The 25,382-nt window shown below is 46.7% G+C and overlaps 1 protein-coding gene across 2 annotated transcripts in view; it reads right to left on the reverse strand.

The window, feature by feature from the left end:
- Positions 1-25,382, reverse strand: part of PLEKHG2 (pleckstrin homology and RhoGEF domain containing G2) — a 108,930-nt gene that overhangs the window by 63,897 nt on the left and 19,651 nt on the right. For both annotated transcript variants that reach the window (XM_030218089.1, XM_030218087.1), the window contains exons 3-5: positions 24,118-24,587; positions 20,361-20,461; positions 2,770-2,836 (exon numbers count right to left, since the gene is read on the reverse strand). In XM_030218089.1, the coding sequence (XP_030073949.1) occupies positions 2,770-2,836; positions 20,361-20,461; positions 24,118-24,587 (638 nt within the window). The remainder of the gene's footprint in view (positions 1-2,769; positions 2,837-20,360; positions 20,462-24,117; positions 24,588-25,382) is intronic.

A 25,382-nucleotide genomic window follows, 5' to 3' on the forward strand; every position in this document is an offset into this window, starting at 1 on the left:
CACCCTTCAGGGGTGGGGTGATCACTGAGGGATCCACCCCACAATAGCCAGGCCCCCTGCAACCAGTCACAGACCCTATGGCACGGCAGAATTGGTGTGTTGAGCCTGACCTCTTTCATTAAAACTTGGGTTCCTTGGGTCAATTTTAACAGACAATGGAAAAGGTGCCAGTACCCCCAAGTACCCCCACAAAAAAAGCCCTGGTTATTCTATAAGCCGCACTTAAAGTTAGGCACGGTTTACAGATCAGCACTCATTCCCGGGAACTGCACCTAACGTTTGGCATGGACATTTGCACTGAGTGGTGCAAATGTATTCACCTAAATTAGGTGTGTTGCCCCCCTCGTTCTATAACAGTGTGCATAAATGTTAGGAACACTCCCGTTCCACCCAGGACCCTCCCATTTCCACACCCCTTTTTCAACTCGCACTTAAAATTTAGGTGCAATTTACATGCGTAAATGCCAATCAAATCTAAATAGGGCCAATAATTGGTGGTTAATAAGCTAATTATCGGCACTAAATTAGCTCATTATTCAATGAAATTGCATGTGTGAGTTTTGTAACCTATAGAATTAGGGGGTAATTGGGTCACTTTTTGACCACTTAGACACCACCGATGCTGCACACTGAGTGAAGCTATAGAATGTTTTCTTAAGTTGGCGTTGGTGTACCTTAAGTTAGGCACGATCATTTACGCCAGGCGAATGGATAGGCCTAAGTGTTCCATCTGTAAATCAGATGTATATGGAGACACACCCATGCCCCTCCCATGCTCCTCCCACTTGTACACCCCATGCATTTACCTGCTAATGCACTTATGCACTACCTTATAGACTAGTGCGTAGTGCACTTACACATGTTACTGCAGCTGTTCTGTGCACTTACATGAGCCCAGTTATAGAAGCGCCTTTAACCCTCCTCTCCCTCAGGAATACCTGCACTCAAGTTGGTAAACCTGTGCATATGGTCTGATCTGTTTTGTAAAAGGCTTTTTGTTTGCTTAAAACACAGTTTTACCCATAAAGATGCCTTATTATCCCCACACAGTCTCTACTTCTGTCTTTCAATGGCCCTTCTGTAACACTGCATTCTGGCCTGTCATTTGTGTTGGTCTTCGGAAACAGGTAGACACCAGACAAAATGAAAACATTAAGTAGACTGACGTTAAATTTAAAATAAAATCCTTGTGTGCAAAGAGTACTGCAAAGAGGAAAGTCTGAAGTATGACAGAGAGCAGAAAGAATCAAACCCAGATGTGGAATGAAATATACGAGAGAGAGAGAGAGAGAGAGAGAGAGAGAGAGAGAGAGAGAGCATTTCTGACTCCGTTCACAGTGCCAAAAATGTGTTGTTAAAATCCCCAGAAAAGCAAAGGAGTTTGGGGACCTTGATAGAATGCCTGATGGGGAAGACAGAATTCTTCCCCTCTCCCTCATCACACCCTGCACTCCATCGGAGAATAATAAGGGGGCAGTGAATGAGGGCCAAATGCCAGGGTGGTGCAGGGCTGGGGTCTCCCTTCCCTTCTGGGCTATCGATTATTTATTGTCTATTGTTTACAGAGCGCTTGATATACTGCCTTACAAGGGGATGCTGAAAACGATTTACAATTGAAGTTGAGAAAAAGCAAATGAGGGCTGTTAATAGGAGGAAAGATGAAGAAAAAGTAAAAATAAAATATCAATCCTTTCCCCTTCTGGTCCACCTCTGTTTGTTTTCATTTTCTGCTCTGAACTGTATCTCCTTTTCACAAGGTTGGACAGGTGCACAATAGCAAGACCCTCGGAGAGACAGGGCCCCTGGGAGGTTGGGGGGTAGTGAAGGGACTATGCCTGGAGACCAGAAAAAGGGATACGAGGAAGGGTCAGAGGACAGCCTAGCGCCTAGGTGTAAAATCAAGTTGCATCTTCCGTGTTCTACAGTCTTTCAGGAGGAACATGCAAACAGGCTCCATCACCCATCATTCCATTCCATTTACTAAATTTAATATACCACCTTCCACAATTAAAAAAAAAATAGAATCACCTAATGAATATACTACATCATGCATAAAAAAATACATCATACATCTGTTGGTTAGATAATACTGTACCTTCGCAAAGGCAAGTTTAAGGTTAATTTGATAAGCTCACACATATCACTTTCCAGCTATTCTTTTCAAATTTCTATATACTCATTGCCTGCAGCACTCTCGAGATGTGGCGTAGCTACAGGGGGTCACTGGGCCTGGGCCCCCTCAAATTGGCTCAGGGGCCCCCGGTTTGGCTGGCGGGGGTCCCCAACCCCCGCCAGCTAAGGCGCCTGTCCCGCACTGGTCTTACATTGCTGGCGCCCTGTCCTGTTTTTCAGCCCCATGAATGCTCAGTTTCATTAAAACGAGCGTTCGCGCATCACTGAAAGCAGGACAGGGCACCAGCAATGTAAGACTAGCGCAGTTTTGCTGGAGGGGGTTGAGGACCCCCACCAGCGAAAGTACCTTCCAGCAGCGGTGGTGACAAGCAGTGGTGGGGGCAGAAGCAGCAGCGAGGGAGGGGGGAGCAGCTGCGTCAGCGAGGAGACAAGCGGCGGGGGCAGAGGCGGCATCGGGAGGGCGGCAACAGGGAGGCGGGTCAAAATGTGCCCCCCACCTTGGACTCTGGCCCCTCCTCCCGTCGAGGTCTGGCTACGCCCCTGCTCTCAAGTGAAGTGCCTCACAGTCCTCTCACCCTCTGTGCCCTGATGTCAGGGGTAGAAAAGCAAACCACTTGCCCAACTGGCACAACTTACCCTCTGGACAAAGCACTCAGCGATGGAGTGAGCAGTTCTGCAACTTTCCAATTCCTCCAGGAGCTCACTGTGAAAGAAGAAGGTAGAGCATTAGACTACCCTGCTTATCAGTGACGTAGCCTCAGGTCCACTTTGGACTCAGGCCCACCCAAAATTGTGACGCTGTGGTTGGGGGGATCCCCAAACCTTGCCAGCAGGGGCGTAGCCAGACCTCGCCGGGAGGGGGGGCCAGAGCCAGAGGTGGGGGGTACTGTTTAGCCGCCTCCCCCCCGCCGCCTCCCCCCGCCCACCACTGCCGCCAATTTAGACCCCCCCCCTGCCGAGTACGACCCTCTTGAACCCCCCCTCCTGCCACCAACCCTCCCCCGCCATCGCTGCCCGCCCTGCTGCCGCATGAGGTACCTTGTTTGCTGGCGGGGGTCCCCAAACCCCGCCAGCCGAAGTTCGTGTGAAGATCAGCTGTTTTTGACGCGAAGAGCCTTCTTCAGCGCCGGAGTTAGTAGACTCCGGTGCCTTCGTTCAATGAAGTTCGTGTGAAGATCAGCTGTTTTTGACGCCTTACGTCCTGCAAGGGGCTACATGCACGGTGCAGGACGTAAGGCGTCAAAAGCAGCTGATCTTCACACGAACTTCGTTGAACGAAGGCGCCGGAGTCTACTAACTCCGGCGCTGAAGAAGACTCTTCGGCTGGTGGGGTTTGGGGACCCCCGCCAGCAAACAAGGTACCTCATGCGGCGGCGGGGCGGACGGCGACGGCGGGGGGGGGGGGGGGGTTGGTGGCGGGAGGGGGGTTCAAGAGGGTCGTCGGCAGGGGGCCAGGGCTAAATCTACGGGGGCCCAGGCCCCCCAGGCCCCACGTAGCTACGCCACTGCTTGCCAACTGAAGATTTTCTCTCCTTGGGCAACCAGCGCTCTTCCAAATGTCAGCCAGCAGCACTTGCCTTGAGCTGACATTGAGACCAGCTCTTCTGCACATGCAAAAGCACTGAGCATGCACGACCTGCAGGCAGCAGCATCAGACTGAGGCAAGTGCTGCCGGCTGCCATTTGGAAGAGTGCTGGCTGCTCGAGGAGGAGGAGGAAATCTTCAGTTGGCAGGGTTTGGGGATCCCCACCAGTTCAAGTATTTAATATTTGGGATTTGTGGGGGACTTTGGGAGGGGGGGGGGTGAATTCCATGCCCAGCCACCTTGGACTCAGGCCCACCCAAAATTGGCCATCTGGCTACTCCCCTGCTGCTTATTCATTCACAGTCTGGACACAGAAAGATTGAGCACCTCCTTAGGGTTATATACAGTGAGCAGTCATCGAAGACTGAACCCATCTTCCTTCCCACCTTTCTAAGCAATGAGGGGACAGAAGTCCTTATCTTCCAACAGACATGTCAAATATTCTTTCAAAAACTTTGGGTAATGGTTTTCATTCCCCAAAGCTAGAGAAACACTCCCCGGGTTTGGCTGTACAGAAGCTTTTCACACCCAAAAGTGAAAACTGAACCCCTGGCTCCACTCTGTTCTCCATGTTCCCCATCAGCTGCAACCCTCAAAAAGCCAGTAAACAAGCACACTGGAGTCCTTTTGGCAGGGATAAGCATGTGCCACAGAATTGGATACAATGTAGCCACATTTGGCTTTCACAGAACTTGCAACAGTAACAATGACAAGTCATAGAATCTAAGTAGAACCCTTGAAAGGCAGAGCATGGGAACAGACGCAAAGATGTGGGCATGGGGTAAATGAGGCCACCTAGACATTTTCTTGAGATGCTCTAGTCATCCTTCCCCCCCCCCCTCACCACCTCCAAGGCTGGTCATACCATGGACTCCCAACTTTCCATCTCAATCCAACAACCAGCCCTTGCTTGAAAGAGCAGAGTCAGGACGGTTACTAAGGGCTCCTTCTGGGGTCCCTGGGGGAGGGGGAATGGAAACAGAACAGGAAATATCCTTGTGGAGGGGTACAGCATGAAACATCCTTCCAGAGGTAGGGGTAGTGGGGCAAAAGAAAGTATCAAAGTTCAAGGAAACACGGGCCAGACACAGAGAAACTGCAAGGGTGGGAAACGGATTTAGAGCGATGCAGAGAAGTCAGACTGTAACTATCTGAGAAGCAGTGAGAGAGAGCTCGGAGCTAACTACTGCCAGATGTACTGAGGTCAGCTGGTCTCTAGCGGATTCAGGCATTTTCTTTCATGTTCTGCTGTCTCCCTTGATTTGTTTCTTTTAAAAGTCTGTTTATTACATTGTACTCTGAGCATCAGAAGCTCCTGTCCCTGTACAGGCATGTCAGAAGCATTCTAACACTTTATGAAAAAGAGACTTGGAAATCAGATTCATAGGGAGCTCAATGTTACTGCAAGATTAGAAGAGTCAAATATCAGCATTCCCAAAGGGATATCGCACTACAGTCAGTGCATCACATCCAAAGCATTCCCAAAGATAGGCTGTAATACAGTGGACCAAATCCAAAGTATTCCCAAAGAAAGGTTGTACCATAATGTGCCACATTCGTAGTGTTTCCAAATAAATACTGACTATCGCTTGTCAAATCCAGAATGCTCCCTAAGCACTACAGCAATATTATAAAGGACGGAAGAAGAAAACAAAAAACAAAATGGCTGATCTGCTCTGACCGATTAAGATTCTCTCACCTTGTCTTGAAAAGTACATATATTCCCATATTCAATCCAATACTAGTTCCCCTGCCCTAATCATTTACCTGAACTTTCAACCTCTTTCTTACCACTGTCCTCCATATCAGTCTCAAATGTGTCCAAAATCTATTAATCACCACCCATTTCAGGCCTTTTCATCTTAGTCTATGATTCTTGTAAGGCCAACAGTAACTCCAATATCCATGCTCCCCTCCCTGTGTTATTATCAACTTTTCAAATAATCCACATAATAGGAGGCCCGAGAGCTGGTCTCGAAGGGGCCAGTTAAACGAGGGCTGGGCCCGTTCGAGTCAGCTCTGGGGCATGTCGGGAGCTAGCACGGGGCCGTGCTGAGAAGCTCCTAGGCTGGGATTGGGCAGGTTAAAAGAGGCAGCTTGTCAGGACATGCTGCCTATGGGCCAAAGAAGGAGGGAGGGGGCGGGGCTGGGCGCGGAGATAAAGGAGGGGGGCGTCGTCGAACATCAGGGCGTTGGCGATCCTCGGAGGAGGTTTCCCACCCGCACATCCTTATGTCGGGGGGGGAGGGGATGCGTTTGGGGGACGATGTGCGTTATTGTGTCTTTCAGGATTGGCAGGAGATGTTGCAGCGGCAAAAATAAAGAACACAAAAAACCTCGAGCTACAAAAGATATGGCTCATGGGGGGGGGGGGGTGGCTGAGCCAGAGCATGGAAGGCGGGTCGGGTGACCCGGGAGACAAGTGTGGAGGTCCACACGGAGCGGGGCCCTTGCTATGATGGCGGGGCCTGGAAGAGATTGCCGATTTGCTGACATGGCGATCGGCGGATGGGGGGGGGGGGGCCAGGATGATGGCATGTCGGACCCATGTAGCTCGGGGTGAGGGGGGTGACAAGTTTGTACAAGTTAATCAATTGTTTGAATTGTTAATACAGCAAGCCGCGGCCTAGATTTTCCCAATATTGGTTTCTAGAGAGTTATTGAAGGGGAGGGGGGAGAAGAGGGGCTGGAGGGCGGTTTGGGGGAGAACGGGTCCCAGCTCCAAGGTTTATAACTCTACCAAAATCATTGCCCAAAACATCAATTCCCCTCACCCCCGTTCTCAGTGAATCTCATACTGGAGAGTGTGGTTGTGGTTGAAGAGGGGACTAGAACATTTGCTGTCTGAGGCTCAGGGTGCAGTGCTTCCCAGGAAGGGTTAATTTTCAAGCTCAGCTGAATGGAAGCTGAAAGATGCCACTGCAAAAAATGTCTTAAATGGATGCAGATGGAGCCCAAGTTCTCATTCTCTTGGAAGGAAATCACCATCTCCCCCTCCCCACATAAAGCCTTGCAAGTGAAGGGAAAGGGAAGGGAGGAAGGGTAGGGGGTTTTTGGCAGGCGCCCATGTGCCCTGGATGTTCACACTCCCAGTCAGGACATGCAGTCTGTCACTTTTTTCAGAAAGCTGATGGATGGCCACATTCTTGCCTCCCGCTTGGACCGAAGTGAACTGTAAAACGCAAGAATTGTTGAAAGGACAGCAGCGGTGGGGGCCACGGCTCGGGCAAAGGGTACCTACAACTGGCTGTTTTCCATTCTGTGACTGACAGGCAGCCTCATCTGGGACTGGAACCATGTGCAAAAGTCTTTCCAGGTGAAGAGAGTGAAGGGAGATCAGGGCCGCTGAGGGGGGTGGGGGCAAAATTCCCCAGGCCTCCAAGGGGGGGGGCGGCGTTGAGGCCTCTCTCTCTCCCATTCCTGATGGGAACCGGGTGATTGTGTCCCGACGGGAGCAGGAGAGAGAAAACTCTGGAGCTGGGTCCCCCCTTGGAGGCTGGGGAGGCCCCGGAGGGGCAGACACTATAGGCTGGGGGGGGGGGCCCTGCCAACAGAAAAGGTTTTCCTCCAGTGTTGAGGGAAGTAATGGGAGCTAAAAAGCAGCAGTGAAAAGGTGGGTTTTCAGCATAGATTTGAAAACAGGTAGAGATGGAGCTAAACGTATAGGCAACAAAAAGAAGGTCCAGGTCTCCCGCAAAACACATAAAGCAACAAAGAAAGCGGGATAAAAACCAAAATAGACCAGATAGAAACCACAAAGAGTAAGAGCACAAAAAAAGTTTATTAAGACCCTACACGGTCCGTGTTTCGGCCAACCGGCCTTCTTCAGGGGTCTTCAAATTGACGTATACAGATGTGCCTCCAGAATTCTCATGAGACCTGGGTGGACCCAAACAAAAAATGGGTGGGCTGTGTCTAGAAGAAGTGCTGTGAGTGGAATTCTGGAGCAGGACAGAACTTCAGTGTTTATGCCTTGCACTCCATGAGAATTCTGGAGGCACATCTGTATACGTCAATCTGAAGACCCCTGAAGAAGGCCGGTTGGCCGAAACACGGACCGTGTAGGGTCTTAATAAACTTTTTTGGTGCTCTTACTCTTTGTGGTTTCTAGCTGGTCTATTTTGGTTTTTCTCCCGCTTTCTTTGTTACTAGACGTATAGGTCCAGGAAGTCTATTCCAGGCATAAGGTGCCGTGAGAGAAAAGGAACAAAGCCTGGAGATAGCAGTGGAGGAGAAGGGGGACGACAAGAGAGATTTGTCCAGTGAGCGGAGTTCACAGGGAGGAATGTAGGGAGAGATGAGAGTGGAGAGGTAATGGGGGGGGCTGCAGAGTGGATGCATTTAAAGGTCAGTACGAGAAGTTTAAACTGAATGCGGAAGCGGACAGGGAGCCAGTGAAGTGACTTGAGGAGTGGGCTGGTGTGGGTATAACGATTCTGGTGGAAAATAAGTCGTGCCGCAGAATTTTGGACAGATTGGAGACAGGGCCGGTCTTAGGACGAGGCGACCGAGGCGACCGCATAGGGCCTCGCGCTCAAGGGGGCCCCGCGCAGCGCGCCTGAAGTTGCCCCGCCCCAACCACCCAAGCTCCAGTAGTCCCCCCGCCCTCTGAATTTTAAAAGTTACCTCGTCATCAACATCGGGTTACAGCGGCCGGCATGTAGCAGCAGCAGTGAAAAGCGTGCGAGCTGCTGGGTGGCACTTCGGGAGCCTTCCTTCCTTTCCCTTGCTCAGCTCTGGTCCCGCCCCACCTCAAGGGAGAGAGATGGCTGAGCGGAAGACCAGTGAGAAGTCTATCTGTGGAGAGTGGTCCTCCTATTTCTGAATGTTGTAGTAGTTTGTGTTGGAATGTAATTGTATTTTACATGCATTGCCTGTCACCTATTATTTCTCTGTGATTACTCTGTGACCTCTGATGTGAATTACTTAGAGAGGTCACACAGCTATGCAACTTCCTGTGGGGGTTAGACACAGCACATGCAGCACATGGAGCACATGGAGCTCATGATCTCTCCTAACCTGAGAGGATCTATGGTGGTGTGAGCATCCATTACCATCTAAGCACATGGAAGGAGCTGATAAGACAAATGTATAGTAATATGTATATATAAGCCTGTCTGATTATAATCTAACTACAAACTGTGAGTAAACAGATGTTTTGTTACTTCAACTTTAAAGTGACTCAGCAGTGAATTATTCAGGGGTGAATGAGAGAGAGATGAAGAAAGAAATTAACATTTCTAAAGCTGAAGCTGTGTGTACTAAAATCTGCTAATTATTTACTACAAATAATCCAACAAAAGGGTTATGGGCCCAGGGCCAGGAATTGAAAAAGAAGAGAAATATTACCAGGCAGAAAAAAGGCCACATTTTTCTCTTAAGTTTTAAAGGAAAGATTCAGTCTGTCTCTCTCTCCCCCCACACAGCAGACAGAAGGCTAAGAAAATGGCTGAGGGAAGAAATTCACCATTTTTCTATTCTCTCAAGGTGCCTAAATTAACTGAGTTTAATTATCAGCAGTGGGAACTAAGATTTATATGTCTCCTTCGAGCAAAAGAATTAAATATATGCTTAGACCAAGACAGAACAGCTGAAAATATGGCTGAATGGGACAATGCAAACTATTATGTGAAGTGCATGCTTTTGGAAGCTCTCTCAGAGAAACAAGCCATATTAGTGGAGGGAAAAGATACACCAAAGGACATTTTATATAAACTGAGAACTATGTATGCAACTACATATGCAAAGCAGCAACCAATTTGGTTGGCAGAGTTGAATGAAACCAAATTAAGGGATAAAAGTAAATGTAATGATCACATTATGCATCTTATGTCTTCATTTCAAAAGCTAGAACTTTCTGGAATTCCCATGTGTGATGCATTGAAAAGAGCATTTCTTTTTACCTCACTATCAAAGAAGTTTGATGTTTTTAGGTCTGTAAATGAGGCCATTGAAGGGCAATCTTTTGAACAGGCAACATCAAAACTAAGGCAGGAATGCATAATAAATGATTCTGAGGAGATGTGTTCTCAAAGTCAGTCAGAGAGAAATGAAACAAATTTCTTGGCAAAGAACAGAGGAAGGCGGAGCTATGGGAAAACTCCACCCAAGGGCAAGCTGATTTGCTACTCATGTGGAAAGGAGGGACATGTATCTAAATGGTGTAAGGAAACACAAAACACTCCCTCTAGCTCACCTAAGCCAATGGAACTAAAGAATTTTCAAACCAGGAAATGTATGAAGGACAAAGATAAACACAAGGGCTTTCTAATGGCAGAAAAATCTTTGACTATGGTAAATAATAATTCAAATGAAAGTACTTGGATTTTGGATTCAGGGAGCACATGCCATTTAACCAATTGTAAGGATTTCTTTCAGGAAATGTGTCCAGAAGAAGGTATTCTTAAAACTGCAAACGCAGGGACTGCTAAGATCCAAGCAAAAGGTATTGGATTCTTAAAATGCAAAGTGTCTAATGAAGTTAAAGAAATTCCTGTAAGTGATGTCTTGTATATTCCCCAAGCAGTTTGCAATATGCTTAGTGTATCTACATTAGATAAGAAGGGATTTGTGATTCATTTTGAAAACAGTAAGTGCACAATCTCTAAAAATGATAAAGTGTATGCTGAAGCTTTTATGCATAATGATGTTTATAAGCTGAACATTTCAGGTGAAGCCTCACATATGGCGCAAGTAAGGAAGAATGATGGTAAATGTAGTCTGGAAATCTGGCACCGCCGCCTGGGACATCGTGATTCTAAGGTGATCCAGGATCTTTACAGTAAGCAACTGGCCACCGGCATTCAGATAAGTGCAGATGCTGGTAAAATGGAGAAATGCATAGACTGTGTTACTCAAAAAGGTGTAAGATCCTCATTTCCTGCATACACAGGAAATAGGAGTAATAAAGTGCTGGACTTAATACACAGTGACTTATGTGGACCGTTTAATATCCCATCATTGGGAAATAACAGATTTGTGCTAATATTCTTGGATGATTTCTCTAGATACTGTGTGGCCTATTTGCTGAAAGAGAAAAGTCAAGTCACAGACATGCTGAAGAAATACGTAGCCATGGTGAGCAATAAATTTGAAAGAAAACCAAAGGTTCTTCAGACCGACAATGGTGGTGAGTTCACTTCACAAAGCATGTGCACATTTCTAGAACAAGAAGGCATTCAACATATCACAACAGTAGCTTACACACCAGAGCAAAATTCTGTTGCAGAGAGAAAATTTAGGTCACTTGTGGAAATGACCAGATGTATGCTGTCAGATAGCAATCTCCCTAAAAGACTATGGGGGGAAGCCATTCTCACAGCAGTGTACCTACAAAACAGAATGCCAACTAAAGGCGCTGAGCGCACACCACATGAGACATGGCATGGTAGGAAGCCAAACCTGTCACACATAAGAACATTTGGAAGTACAGCATATGCTCATGTACCAAAGCAAAGAAGGCATAAGCTGGATTCCACAACAGAAAGGGGCATTTTAGTTGGCTATGCTCCAGGACACAAAGGATATAGAATTTTGAATCTGAAAACTGGCATTGTTGGCATAAGACATGTTACATATTTTGATGAAAACAAGAGGGTTGATAAAGGCTGGATTATCCCAGATGAGCCTTATCATCCAGAATATGAAACTAGAACCATAATAGACATGCCAGTGTATATAAATGCCATACCAAGGCAGATGTCTGAAAGCAACTCACCTGTATCTAACGAGGAACAGGCAGAGGAAGCAGACACAGAAAGGATCATTGAAGAAGACAGTACAGTTGGAGAAGGGGAATCAATTGGAGAAGGACTCTCAGATTTTGAGGATGCGGAAAGGTCAGACCAACCTGTTGTCAGACGCTCATCCAGGGAAAACAAAGGTGTTCCACCCCCAAGACTGTCTTACCTAACAAAGTCAGCAGAAGCTCAAGAGCCCTTAACATGGGATGAGATTGAGAAAATGCCAGCAGAAGAAGCTGCTGAATGGCATAAAGCTGCACAAGAAGAAATTGATGCATTGGATAAAAATAATACTTGGATTCTTACAAAATTACCTCCTGGCAAGAAAGCTATAGGATGCAAATGGGTATTCAAGTTAAAAAGGAATGCACAAGGAAAAGTGGAAAGGTATAAAGCCAGATTAGTGGCAAAGGGATATCTTCAAAAATATGGAGAAGATTTTGATGAAGTGTTTGCACCTGTAGTGAAACACACGACAATCAGAACACTTCTGAGCATTGCAGTCTCAAAAGGCATGCAAGTCAACCACATTGATGTGAAAACAGCGTTTCTTCACGGAGATATAACTGAAGACTTGTACATGGAACAGCCAACAGGTTTCATAAATACAAAACAAAGACAGCTAGTGTGTAAATTAAACAAAGGTCTTTATGGATTAAAGCAAAGTGCAGAATGTTGGAATGAAAAATTGCATGAAATATTGACAAATTTAGGATTTAAGCAAGGTGAAGCAGATAAATGCTTGTACACTAGGTGCACAAATGGACAATATGCATACATTTTAGCTTTTGTTGATGATCTGCTCATTGCAAGCAAAAGTGAGCAAGAGTACAAGGACATTGTAAAGTGTTTAAACCTCAATGTTGAGATAAAAGAACTTGGTAATGTGTCATACTATCTTGGTATAGAAATTGAGAAACAAAATGATGGTTCTTATCTTCTAAGCCAGAAGCAGAAAATAAATGAGCTTATTGAAAGTTTAGGTATGCAAGATGCCCAAGTTGTAAGCACTCCCATGATCACTGATTTTCTGAAGGATGAAACAGTAAGAGAACCTTTACCAGATAACATCCAATATAGATCAGCCATAGGTAAGCTTTTATATCTAGCTACCACATACAGGGCTGATATAGCAAATGCAGTAGGAATTTTGAGCAGAAGGGTCAGCTCACCTACCAAATCAGATTGGACTGCAGTTAAAAGGATGGTAAGGTATTTAAAGGGTACCATTGATTGTAAATTAAAGATTTCAGCCAATAGTAATCCAAAACTAATATGTTACTGTGATTCAGATTGGGCAGGGGATCATTCTGATTATAAATCCACAAGTGGATATGTGTTTATGTATGGAAATGTACAAATTTCATGGGCCAGTCATAAACAAAGTATTGTGAGTTTGTCTTCTACAGAAGCTGAATATGTGGCCGTATCGGAAGCGTGCAGAGAACTGATGTGGATTGAAAAACTTTTGCTGGATTTCGGAATAGCTGAACAGAGACCAATCCAGATAATGGAAGATAATCAGAGCTGCATCCGACTGTCACAGAATGACAAGGTTCAGTCACGCACCAAGCACATCGCAACGAAATACCACAACGTGCGAGAGTTGGCAAAAGAAGGGGTCATCAGTCTACACTATTGTCACACCAGTGAGATGACAGCTGACATCATGACCAAACCGTTACCCAGAGAACATTTTGTGAATCTGCGTATAAAGCTTGGACTTTGTATGAATAAATAATTGCATGACAGTTATGCATGAGAAGGGGTTTGTTGGAATGTAATTGTATTTTACATGCATTGCCTGTCACCTATTATTTCTCTGTGATTACTCTGTGACCTCTGATGTGAATTACTTAGAGAGGTCACACAGCTATGCAACTTCCTGTGGGGGTTAGACACAGCACATGCAGCACATGGAGCACATGGAGCTCATGATCTCTCCTAACCTGAGAGGATCTATGGTGGTGTGAGCATCCATTACCATCTAAGCACATGGAAGGAGCTGATAAGACAAATGTATAGTAATATGTATATATAAGCCTGTCTGATTATAATCTAACTACAAACTGTGAGTAAACAGATGTTTTGTTACTTCAACTTTAAAGTGACTCAGCAGTGAATTATTCAGGGGTGAATGAGAGAGAGATGAAGAAAGAAATTAACATTTCTAAAGCTGAAGCTGTGTGTACTAAAATCTGCTAATTATTTACTACAAATAATCCAACAGTTTGTACACACATGAGGATCTGGATGGAAACCATGGTCTGCTGGTTCTGGTCAAGAATTGTCATTGTAGTGGCTGAACTAGGAAGAGCATTATAACCTGGGCAGCTGGGAATAAAGAGTCATAACATTGCAGTCCAGTAGATGAGGGAATAGGTTTAAAACAAAAGAGAGAAAGGTTGCTTTTTTTCATCTGTGGATTTTACTGCTGGAAGACGGGGTCGAGGTATTTTGCATATCTGGGTTTAAACAGACTTAGATCTAAGTTTCTGGAGGAAAATTTCAGAAACCATTGCTAACCGTGTAGTCTTGGGAAGGACGCTGCTTATCCCTAGGAGTGAACAAGAAGGAATGAATCTACTCTTTCTGACCCAGCTGGGTACTTGTGACCTGGAATTGGCCACTGTCAGAGACAGGATGCTGGGATTGATGGATTTTTGGTCTGACCTAGTACAGCACAAGCACATCTTACGTCTTTTGCTCTGATTGAACAGGCAGCTCAAAGGACAAGAAGGAAATTACCAGGCCAGTAACAAATCTATGTATTTACCAGCGCTAAGGTAAAGATAAACAACTTGGAGACAGATACCACGATGTAGTCTCAGTCCCACCCTCTTTAATATGTATATCAATGTTCTCACATCCTACTGCGGAACTCCTCAGTCCCAGGACTGAACTAAACAACTCAAAGATCAAAACCCTGCTGTGGAGGAAAATCTACTGATATATTCTGTACCCCAGAAGGTCTATAGAAGAACCTAAAGGGACAGGAAGGGAACTGATATACTGCCTTTCTGAGGTTTTTACAACTACATTCAAAGCGGTTTACATATTACTACTACTACTACTATTCAGATACTTATTTTGTACCAGGGGCAATGGAGGGTTAAGTGACTTGCCCAGAGTCACAAGGAGCTGCAGTGGGAACTGAACCCAATTCCTCAGATTCAGAGTCTGCTGCACTAACCACTAGGCTACTCCTCCACTAGCAACATTCCATGTAGAAGTCAGCCCTTGCAGATCACCAATGTGGCCGCGCAGGCTTCTGCTTCTGTGAGTCTGACATCCTGCACGTACGTGCAGGACGTCAGACTCACAGAAACAGAATCCTGCGCAGCCTTCTACATGGAATGTTGCTAGTGGAATAGCAACATTCCATGTAGAATCTCCAATAGTAGCAACATTCCGTGCAGAATCTCAAATAGGGGAAGGGAAATGGGTCTTGATATACCACCTTTCTGAGGTTTTTGCAACTACATTCAAAGCAGTTTACATATATTCAGGTACTTATTTTGTACCAGGGGCAATGGAGAGTTTAGTGACTTGCCCAGAGTCACAAGGAGCTGCAGTGGGAATCGAACTCAGCTCCCCAGGATCAAAGTCCACTGCACTAACCACTAGGCTACTCCTCAAGACTGCTCTCAAATCCCACACCCTACAGGTGGGTCTTTGAAAGACAACTAGGATTTCTTTTTTCCAGAAACAGCCAAAAAACAATAACACTGATTGAAATTTTACCTACATAAGCAAGAAAGAGAACACACCCAAAATTATGCATACTTTGGACTGATATTAAAAGGTCTATAGTCAAAGGGCCCAAATTTAGCCGGCAGCGGTAAGTGGTTTGTAAATTGCTCAAAGCCTTGGGCCGAATTAACCACAGATATTCTAGCGTACCAAGGATGGGGCGGTGGGGGTGGGCTGCCCCGGGTGCAAGCAGCAAGGGGTGTGGGGAGTAGGAACACAGCTGTCGGCTCTGCTGGTCCTCTGCCCCCTCTGATGTCAACTTCCCATTCCAGGGCAGGGGACCGGCAGAACCGACAGCCGCGAGTCTGTTCCGTGCACCCCCTTGCTTGGGAGAGAGGGAGCTCCACCCATGGGGGGGGGGGGGGTGCTCTTCCCCGGGTAGCAACTAATATAGGTATGCCACTTGGCATGCCTGGCCAGTTTCTCCTTTCCAGTTAAATTAATATTAAAATGACTCCACAGCTTCAATAAAGATATTTCAAAAAAAAAAAAAAAAAAGACACCATAGCAGTGTTTCCCAGTCCTCTCCTGGATGCACACACCTATCCAATCAGATTTCAGGACTGTGGCAATGAATATGCATAAGAAAGGATTCATATACACTGAGTCTCCAGTGCAGGGGGCAGCCCAAGGCAATCTGCTGCCTGAGGTGAAGGATGAGATGTCCTCCTGCCCCCTCCCCAGAGTCCAACAGCTCTCTGTTCACATTCTCTCTTTCTCTCTCAACTCCCTCCCCAGCCCCGGCTACAGTCTGGCATCTCGCCCTTTCCTTCCTCAGCTCCCTTCCCCAAATCTACCTTCTTTTCTTCTTTTCCAAAAGGCAGTGGCGGCAGCAATTCTCATAGGCTGCCCTGCCGTTGTTACTGGCCTATTCTCTCTACTGCGACCCGCCTCTGAGGAAACAGGAAGTTACATCAGAGAGCCGGGTCACAATAGAGAGAATAGGCCGGTAAAATTTCACGGTAAACCCTAGAACACTAATACACCTCCTACTAGACAGCTACAAAGTCCCTATTTAGAATCAATCCATCACTTTGGTCACACATACAAAGCATACAGACCCTTTTTAAATACAGAAGGGATCACAAAATTAAGACAGAAATGTGCAGAGAAAAATATCAACAGAGAAAAGGCTAAAGTGACTAGGGCTCGTCAGCTTGGAAAAGAGATGGCTGAGGGGAGATATGATAGACGTCTATAAAATACTGAGTAGAGTGGAACAGGTACTTGTGACCTGGCTTGGCCGTTGTTTGGAAAACAGGATACTAGGCTAGATGAAGTGGCACAGGAAGGGGGGGCAGTGGGGCGGTCCATCCCGGGTGCACGCCGCTGGGGGGGTGTCGGCTCCGCTGGTTCACTGTTCTCTCTGCCCCGGAACAGGTTACTTCCTGTTCCAGGGCAGAGAGCAGCAGGGAACCAGTGGAGCCGACGCAGCTCCCAGTGATGACGTGCACTCGGGGCGGAGCGCCAGTGGTAAGAATGCGCTCCGAGGGGGGGTGCGTGCGCCGAGGGGGGGTGCACCGTGCTGCACCCAGGGGGGTGTGCGCAGCGGCGACCCGCCCCGGGTGTCACCCGCCCTCGCTACGCCACTGGCTAGATGGACCATTGGTCTGACCCAGTATGGCTGCTCTTATGTTCTTAAAGTCAGTGCAATACCACAGAAACAGAAATGTGCATTTCCTCCTGTATCGTGCATAATATAAAGATATCAGAGATGCACAGTTCCCAAAGCTGAAAAAGAAAATCAAAGCTCGTCATGGACATAAAATAACTCCTCCTCTCTACGATTCTCTTCCGCTCTACGATTCCCTAATGTGTCTGTACACACAAACCTTATTCTACCACAACATTACTGTATTTGTTCATACCGGAATTGGCAAACGCCTTTACATTACTATGTAAGCCACATTGAGCCTGCAAATAGGTGGGGAAAATGTGGGATAGAAATGTAACAAATAAATAAATAAAGACTGTTTGGAGGCGGGGATAGTGCTGGGCAGACTTATACGGTCTGTGCCAGAGCCGGTGGTGGGAGGCGGGGCTGGTGGTTGGGAGGCGGGAATACTGCTGGGCAGACTTATACGGTCTGTGCCAGAGCCGGTGGTGGGAGGCGGGACTGGTGGTTGGGAGACGGGGATAGTGCTGGGCAGACTTATACGGTCTGTGCAAGAGCCGGTGGTGGGAGGCGGGGCTGGTGGTTGGGAGGCGGGGACAGTGCTGGGCAGACTTATACGGTCTGTGCCCTGAAGAGGACAGGTACAAATCAAGGTATACACAAAAAGCAGCACATATGAGTTTATCTTGTTGGGCAGACTGGATGGACCGTGCAGGTCTTTTTCTGCCATCATCTACTATGTTACTATGTATGTATGAATGAAAAGGAAAAACTCTACCTGCTACTATAGTGTATGCTGTGACCTGGCCAGAGATATGATCTAACCAGAGACAACATTTGACACTCACCAGACCCTGGGAACTGTCCCTGTCATTTCTCTTCTGTACTTTGTAATTTTTTTTGCTTTTACTGCTCTGGCAACACACATACAAATTGTCAGACTAGGAAAGTTTAAAAGTGTCTTGAGAGTTAAAAGGAAGAAACAAAAGTGAGGCTGACAAAGCCCAGAGAAAGACAAACAGGGCAGAAAGAGAAAATGAAACTGGGGGCATTAAAGGAAAGCCAAAGGCAAGAGAAAAGAAGGCTAAGAAGGGCTTCTGTGTTAACCCTTTAGGTCCTGCTCCCTGTGGGCTTCAGTGAACCAAAGGCCAGTCTGCAACATTCACTATTTTTAAGGCTGCCAACTGGATCCGGATTTGCAGGACAGGGTCGATGTGGTCCTGCATTTACCTCAGTGCACACTGGGACTTGTAGTCTTGCTTTTCTTAAGCCATGCAATGGGGAAATCAGAACTACAAGTTCCTGCTTGCAACGGGATAAACCCAGGACTGGATCAACCTGTTGGGGAACATCCAGAATCAGCTGGCAACCCTATTCAAGAGACACAAAGCAAACTCCAGCCCCAAGATCACTGAGAAGAAGGCTGGGCTGAAAGGTCTGCGATCATTATTCTAACCCACTGGGGGGGTCTCCTAGGGCCTGATACTCAAAAGGACTTATCTAGTCACTTCTACCTGGGTTAGGTCCTGCCGACCAAGGCATGTGCCGATTTTCAGCATCATTGTCCTGACAGTGCCAGGCCACTCTAGGAGTGGAGCCTGGGCAACAGGGAATTTATCTGACGCCTGGCAATATTTAGCAACTGGCATCTGAAAAACGAAACCGGATAACTTAGGACGACAAAAAGGCTGTCTTTAGTTACCTGGATCCTGGTGCTGAACATCACTCTTATCCAGATACAGTGGGGGAAATAAGTATTTGATCCCTTGCTGATTTTGTAAGTTTGCCCACTGACAAAGACATGAGCAGCCCATAATTGAAGGGTAGGTTATTGGTAACAGTGAGAGATAGCACATCACAAATTAAATCCGGAAAATCACATTGTGGAAAGTATATGAATTTATTTGCATTCTGCAGAGGGAAATAAGTATTTAATCCCTCTGGCAAACAAGACCTAATACTTGGTGGCAAAACCCTTGTTGGCAAGCACAGCGGTCAGACGTCTTCTGTAGTTGATGATGAGGTTTGCACACATGTCAGGAGGAATTTTGGTCCACTCCTCTTTGCAGATCATCTCTAAATCATTAAGAGTTCTGGGCTGTCACTTGGCAACTCGCAGCTTCAGCTCCCTCCATAAGTTTTCAATGGGATTAAGGTCTGGTGACTGGCTAGGCCACTCCATGACCCTAATGTGCTTCTTCCTGAGCCACTCCTTTGTTGCCTTGGCTGTATGTTTTGGGTCATTGTCGTGCTGGAAGACCCAGCCACGACCCATTTTTAAGGCCCTGGCGGAGGGAAGGAGATTGTCACTCAGAATTGTACGGTACATGGCCCCATCCATTCTCCCATTGATGCGGTGAAGTAGTCCTGTGCCCTTAGCAGAGAAACACCCCCAAAACATAACATTTCCACCTCCATGCTTGACAGTGGGGACGGTGTTCTTTGGGTCATAGGCAGCATTTCTCTTCCTCCAAACACGGCGAGTTGAGTTCATGCCAAAGAGCTCAATTTTTGTCTCATCTGACCACAGCACCTTCTCCCAATCACTCTCGGCATCATCCAGGTGTTCACTGGCAAACTTCAGACGGGCCGTCACATGTGCCTTCCGGAGCAGGGGGACCTTGCGGGCACTGCAGGATTGCAATCCGTTATGTCGTAATGTGTTACCAATGGTTTTCGTGGTGACAGTGGTCCCAGCTGCCTTGAGATCATTGACAAGTTCCCCCCTTGTAGTTGTAGGCTGATTTCTAACCTTCCTCATGATCAAGGATACCCCACGAGGTGAGATTTTGCGTGGAGCCCCAGATCTTTGTCGATTGACAGTCATTTTGTACTTCTTCCATTTTCTTACTATGGCACCAACAGTTGTCTCCTTCTCGCCCAGCGTCTTACTGATGGTTTTGTAGCCCATTCCAGCCTTGTGCAGGTGTATGATCTTGTCCCTGACATCCTTAGACAGCTCCTTGCTCTTGGCCATTTTGTAGAGGTTAGAGTCTGACTGATTCACTGAGTCTGTGGACAGGTGTCTTTCATACAGGTGACCATTGCCGACAGCTGTCTGTCATGCAGGTAACGAGTTGATTTGGAGCATCTACCTGGTCTGTAGGGGCCAGATCTCTTACTGGTTGGTGGGGGATCAAATACTTATTTCCCTCTGCAGAATGCAAATAAATTCATATACTTTCCACAATGTGATTTTCCGGATTTAATTTGTGATGTGCTATCTCTCACTGTTACCAATAACCTACCCTTCAATTATGGGCTGCTCATGTCTTTGTCAGTGGGCAAACTTACAAAATCAGCAAGGGATCAAATACTTATTTCCCCCACTGTATGAAAAGCAGTCATTACCTGGATGTTCAGATATCAGCCAGAACTGGCTATTCGGATACAACTTCAAATGCTGTGGCCGGCACTTAAATAAAACGCTGATCGTGGAGTCTGAATATTGAACTTTCAGTGCCCTTAGGATCCTTGCTCATGCGGTGTGCTCCCTGAACATAGCCTGACGGGACACGACACGTTAACTTACCTGTTAAATTCATAAATATCTTCAATATTGCAGAACAGACTGCTGACATCCTCGGGTTTGAGGGGCAGGTGGTCACAGTCAATGATGCACCCCAGATAATCCTGTGAACGAGAGGGAAAGGGGCTTCAGCGGTCACCTTCCAGCATCTGCCTGGTTTTCATATCACAAATAGACTTAGCTGTCCACCAGCCAATACAGGTACTTATTGTCCATACAGGCCCAGATCTCTTGAGAAAGCCCCGGGAAACGGGTCCCTGTCGAGGTCTGAGAAGCCGATGGAAGCTAAGTAATTGCACTTTGGTATATAAATACCGCTGCAAGTCTGGACAATAAGTACATCAATAAACATCTAACATAGAAGCTAAATCATCCAATAAAGATAACTATTGGATACAATAACGAAATAATTACAGCCACGAGCGCAATTTGGAGGAGGGGGTTGCCAATGGTTATATATATCACAAGGCGACAGCCTGTTAGCCATTAAGCACTGACTGCGATTACCACGAGCCTTTTCTGTGAAATTCTGAGGCTTTTCTCCCCCCTCATCAAATTGAGTGTGTAACAGGTGGGGGCTTTTTAGTCTATTCCTTATTGTTTAGTTGGTTTTCTTATCAGGCAACTAAATGGTGGAATCTGTTACCCTTGGAAACCAGGTGCTAGGAAAGGTTACTCCACATTTCGTAAAATGCTAAAAAAAACGTTCTTGTTTCGTAAGTTATTGTCAACATGTAATTAGATATACTGTTATTAAAGATCCCGCATTTCGATGATTTAAGATTATATAGATACTAGTAGAAAAAGCTCATTTCTCATTGAAATGAAACGGGCGCTAGCAAGGTAATCACCTTCTGTCATTAATGTTTTTAAGGGAAGTTCCAGCGTCCCCCCTCCCTCTCTCCCTCCCAGTTCCAGGGTCCCCCCTCCCTTCTTCCCATTTCCAGGATCCCCCCTCCCTCCCTCCCTCCCTCCCTCCGAGTTCCAGGGTCGTCTTCCCTCCCTCCGAGTTCCATGGTCGTCATCCCTCCCTCCCTCCCTTCCAGTTCCAGGCCCCCTCCCCCCAAATTTTAAAAGTCATACTGACTTACCTCATTGGGGTTACAGCAGCCGGCAGCAGCGGTAAAAAGTGTGCAGGCTCGGCACTTACTTCAGTTTTCCCTTCTCTGTCTCTCAGCTCTGGTCCCGCCCGCGTTTCCTGTTTCCGCAAGGGCGGGACCAGAGCTGAGAGACAGAGAAGGGAAAACTGAAGTAAGTGCCGAGCCTGCACGCTTTTTACCGCGCGAGGTAAGTCAGGATGACTTTTAAAATTCGGAGGGAGGGGGTCTGGAACTGGAAGGGAGGGAGGGACGATGACCCTGGAAGTGGGAGGGAGGGGGACCCTGGAATTAGGAGGGAGGGAGGGGGGACGGACGACGACCCTGGAACTCGGAGGGAGGGAACAAACTTCCGGTGGGTGAATATTATATGCAGCCTTCCGAGGGCGGGGCAGTGAGAGCGAGTGCGATTGCCTGTGGTTGGTCCCTTCTCCTTCTGACATCGCGTTTGTTTCCCTGGCAACTATACAGAGTTCCCTCGAGGGCAGGGCGATTACGAACCCTACAAACACTACGCGGCTTCACTGCCACGCTACTACGGAGTCAGCTTCAGAATGTTGGAGGCACGAATTATTATATTAGATATATTCTTATCCCTGTGTTCTTTTGACATTGACTGTGATCCACACTGGACGTTAATGTCAAGAAATGTCAAATGCCAAAAAATCCCCTGGAATGGACAAGGAGGGATCTCGCTAATCTGTAACGGGGCTGTATTTCCAAATTTGTGCTGCTCTGCTGGAAATATTCCTGCACAGCATAAGAGAATTAAAGCAGAGTCTCCATCTTCTGCTGGCTGTGAGCCTCTTTGATTTGAGAGGGAAAGGAGCACATTTGGTTCTCCTGTTATTTTCATCTCTAACCTTTCATTTTGGCCCAGATGCACAAAACCTAACGAGCCCACAACTTGCGTTTTAAACTGGTTCCAGCCAGTTTAAAACGCAAGTAGTGCACCCCGGGCATGCACTAAGGGCATTTTCCCTGCCACGGTAGCAGGCAATGAAAACGGAATGCAAATGATTAAAAAGCTATTATAATGAGCTGCACTACCGTTTTTCCGATTCCCTTACCGTAGGAACCCTAACGAGATGTCTGACCTCTTGTTAGGGCTCCTGTGAGGGAATCGGAAAGGAAAAGGGCCCCCAAAAAAGGTAAAAAAGAAAAAAAAAAAGCAGGGAGCGCATGTGAGGGGCGTCCTTTAAGGACGTACTCTCCCTGCGCTTCTGAGAGACGTCTTTTTTTTCGCATTTTTTTTTTTTGCTCTGCCGGCGCTCGTGTTTTTTTTCCCCCTTCTATTTAGTCTTCGCCGCGCCACTTACCCCTCCACAGCGAAATTTTTCTATTTTCCTGGTTGCTGGAGAATCGGGACGTCCCTTTAGATTAGGCTCCTCTTCCTGGTCTCTTCAGCCAATCAGAGCGCGTTTCGCTGACAACAGCCAGCGAAGCCCGCTTTGATTGGCTGAAGAGACCAGGAAGAGGAGCCTAATCTAAAGGGACGTCCCGATTCTCCGACTCAGGTACCGAAGGACTAGAGAATGCAAGTGAGCTACAACGAGTAGCTCATTTGCATTCCCTATCGTTGATGCATTCCCGTTCCCTACCGATTCGCTATGGAATCAGTAGGGAACGGGAATTACCAATGTCTTTAATGCATCTGGGCCTTTGTTTCCAAACTGTATCCCAACGTATCCAGGGATCACAGAATTCTAGCTGGACTCAGTGGAGTAACAGTCCATGGATGGCACCCAAGTGAGTTTGTCATTCACAGAATATTTCATTCTTTTTTAAGGGCTTCAGCCCTCGTCCTATTTTGTCTATTACATCCTTTAAACAATCTTACATTTTTCATTTCTGCTGCCTGTATCTTGCTAGCATCTTTTTTTTTTTTTTGTACATATAACCCATGTTTCGAATCCAGTGAAAAGCGCCGGTGCTGCCATACAATGTATTTAGTTTATTTATTTAATTTTTAAATGTATAAACAGCTTACAGTCCTAGGTGGCAAACAAAAAAAACATCAGAAATAAAGAACCATTTAGAGCAGGAACAGACTCCAGCCTGTCAGGTTTTCAGGATTTCCACAATGAATATGTATGACGTAGATTTGCATACAGAACCTCCAAACTATCTCATGCATATTCATTGGGGATATCCTGAAAACCTGTCTGGCTCGGTGTGTCCCAAGACCTGGGTTGAGAGTCCCTAATTTACAGCAATAAAAACATACACCAAAAATCTCAGCATGACCCACTGCCTACATAAGGTTGTCTCATTAACACGGAATGTTACTGAGCTAAAATACAAGTTGTATTTTTGTTGCACCATTAATGTTCTGTGACAGATACCACAAATTGCTCCGAAACCTTTTTTTAGTATTAGAACCACTTTGCAGAAATACTTAATGCCATGCTGCCCTTGTCCAGTGAGCACAAGACAGGTGTCCAGCAGTGGAAACATTATATCTCCAGAAATGGTCTGTCTTCAAGGGGATCTAGATTGGGAATGTAGCCTCCTGGAATGAGGATCTTGCTGTCAAGGGGACAGAGCTGCTCTCAAATGCTGTTTAAGCCTTTCTTCCCCTACCTGCTTAGTCATACCACAGAGTATCCCAGAAAGAATGTGGTTATGCACCTAATTTCCCAAGGTTAAGGTTAAGAACTCACCTCTACGATGCTCTTCAGGTCCCTCACATAGGTCTGCTCAGTCTCCACAATCTCCAGCATGACTCTGTCCAGGTGTGACAGCTTGATCTTGGGGTCCCGGCACTTGCTAAGAACTGGAGACCAGGGGGGACCCCTGCTGTCAGCCTGGAAACGCCTCATGACGTAAGAGCGCTCGGCTTCACATTGGCCATCCAGCTGCGTGACCGGGGTCAGGTCCAGGCTGATGTCACTGCCATTCTGCTGCGGATATGAAGACCCATAGTGAGAGGAAGAGCCCAGGGCCCCGCTGCTACCAAAGGAGCTTTGGCTATCTTGCAGGGAGGCTGACGAGGCAGAAGAGCTCAGGCTGACAGGCCTGTCGCTGTCCGAGCACACTGTGTTCACTGAGGTGCAGCTGCCCGAAATGGGCTCCGATGACATGCCGGCGACAATCCCACTCAGTGAGGAGGCAGAGGAAGGTCTAGGGCCTGCTGTGGAGAGAAAACAAAAGTGGTTGAACTATAGAAATCTAATATTTATGGAGACTGTCCTATGGCCACAAGGTTCCACATCACACCAAGGGCTATTCTTGCCTTCCCCTTCCCAGTCTGCCATTCTGATATCTGCTACCGAAAAGATGATGACCCTACATCTGGACATTAGCTAGAGATATTGTGGAGTCACAGGGCTATCTCAAATTTTAGTGCAACCCAACTGGCAATTAAGACAGGTTGGAAGGATGAAGTGGATGCTGGTGGTTGATATTTTATTACATCAAACCACAATCAAACATCATGTTTCCAAACCACATCCAACCATGCTGTGCCCTGTTGCAGCCAAATGTCCTGCACGCAGCCTTTAACATAACATACCAGCAATAACCACCCACTAAGTAATGGCTCTTTGCCTGAGTAATTGGAACTCATAGCACCCACCTGGTGGAGCACGATCATTGAGCCAACCCTCTACTACTGGTGCTTGTTGTGGGTTAGGCACTGCTGCCTGGTTAACACTATTGCACCTTAGAAACTCTGCCCGAGTTGAGACCTGAATTAAGCACTTTCTAGATAAACAACGTATTCTGGAATTCAGACAGCAGAAGTTATCTGGCCTATTAGGGAATCTTTTTGAGTTCGAGTGTCAGATGAAAAGCGTCATGAACACCAGCATCTATGGCTCACCAACAGCGATTAAGGCCATCTTCTCTTCAGATTACCCCAGGCCATTAGCTAGTCTGGCATGGACACTGTGGGACCGTAGGGCATATCTTGGAGATTGAGCAGTCA

The sequence above is a fragment of the Microcaecilia unicolor genome, chromosome 11, assembly GCF_901765095.1.
Source record: "Microcaecilia unicolor chromosome 11, aMicUni1.1, whole genome shotgun sequence".
Taxonomy (NCBI): Eukaryota; Metazoa; Chordata; class Amphibia; order Gymnophiona; family Siphonopidae; genus Microcaecilia; species Microcaecilia unicolor.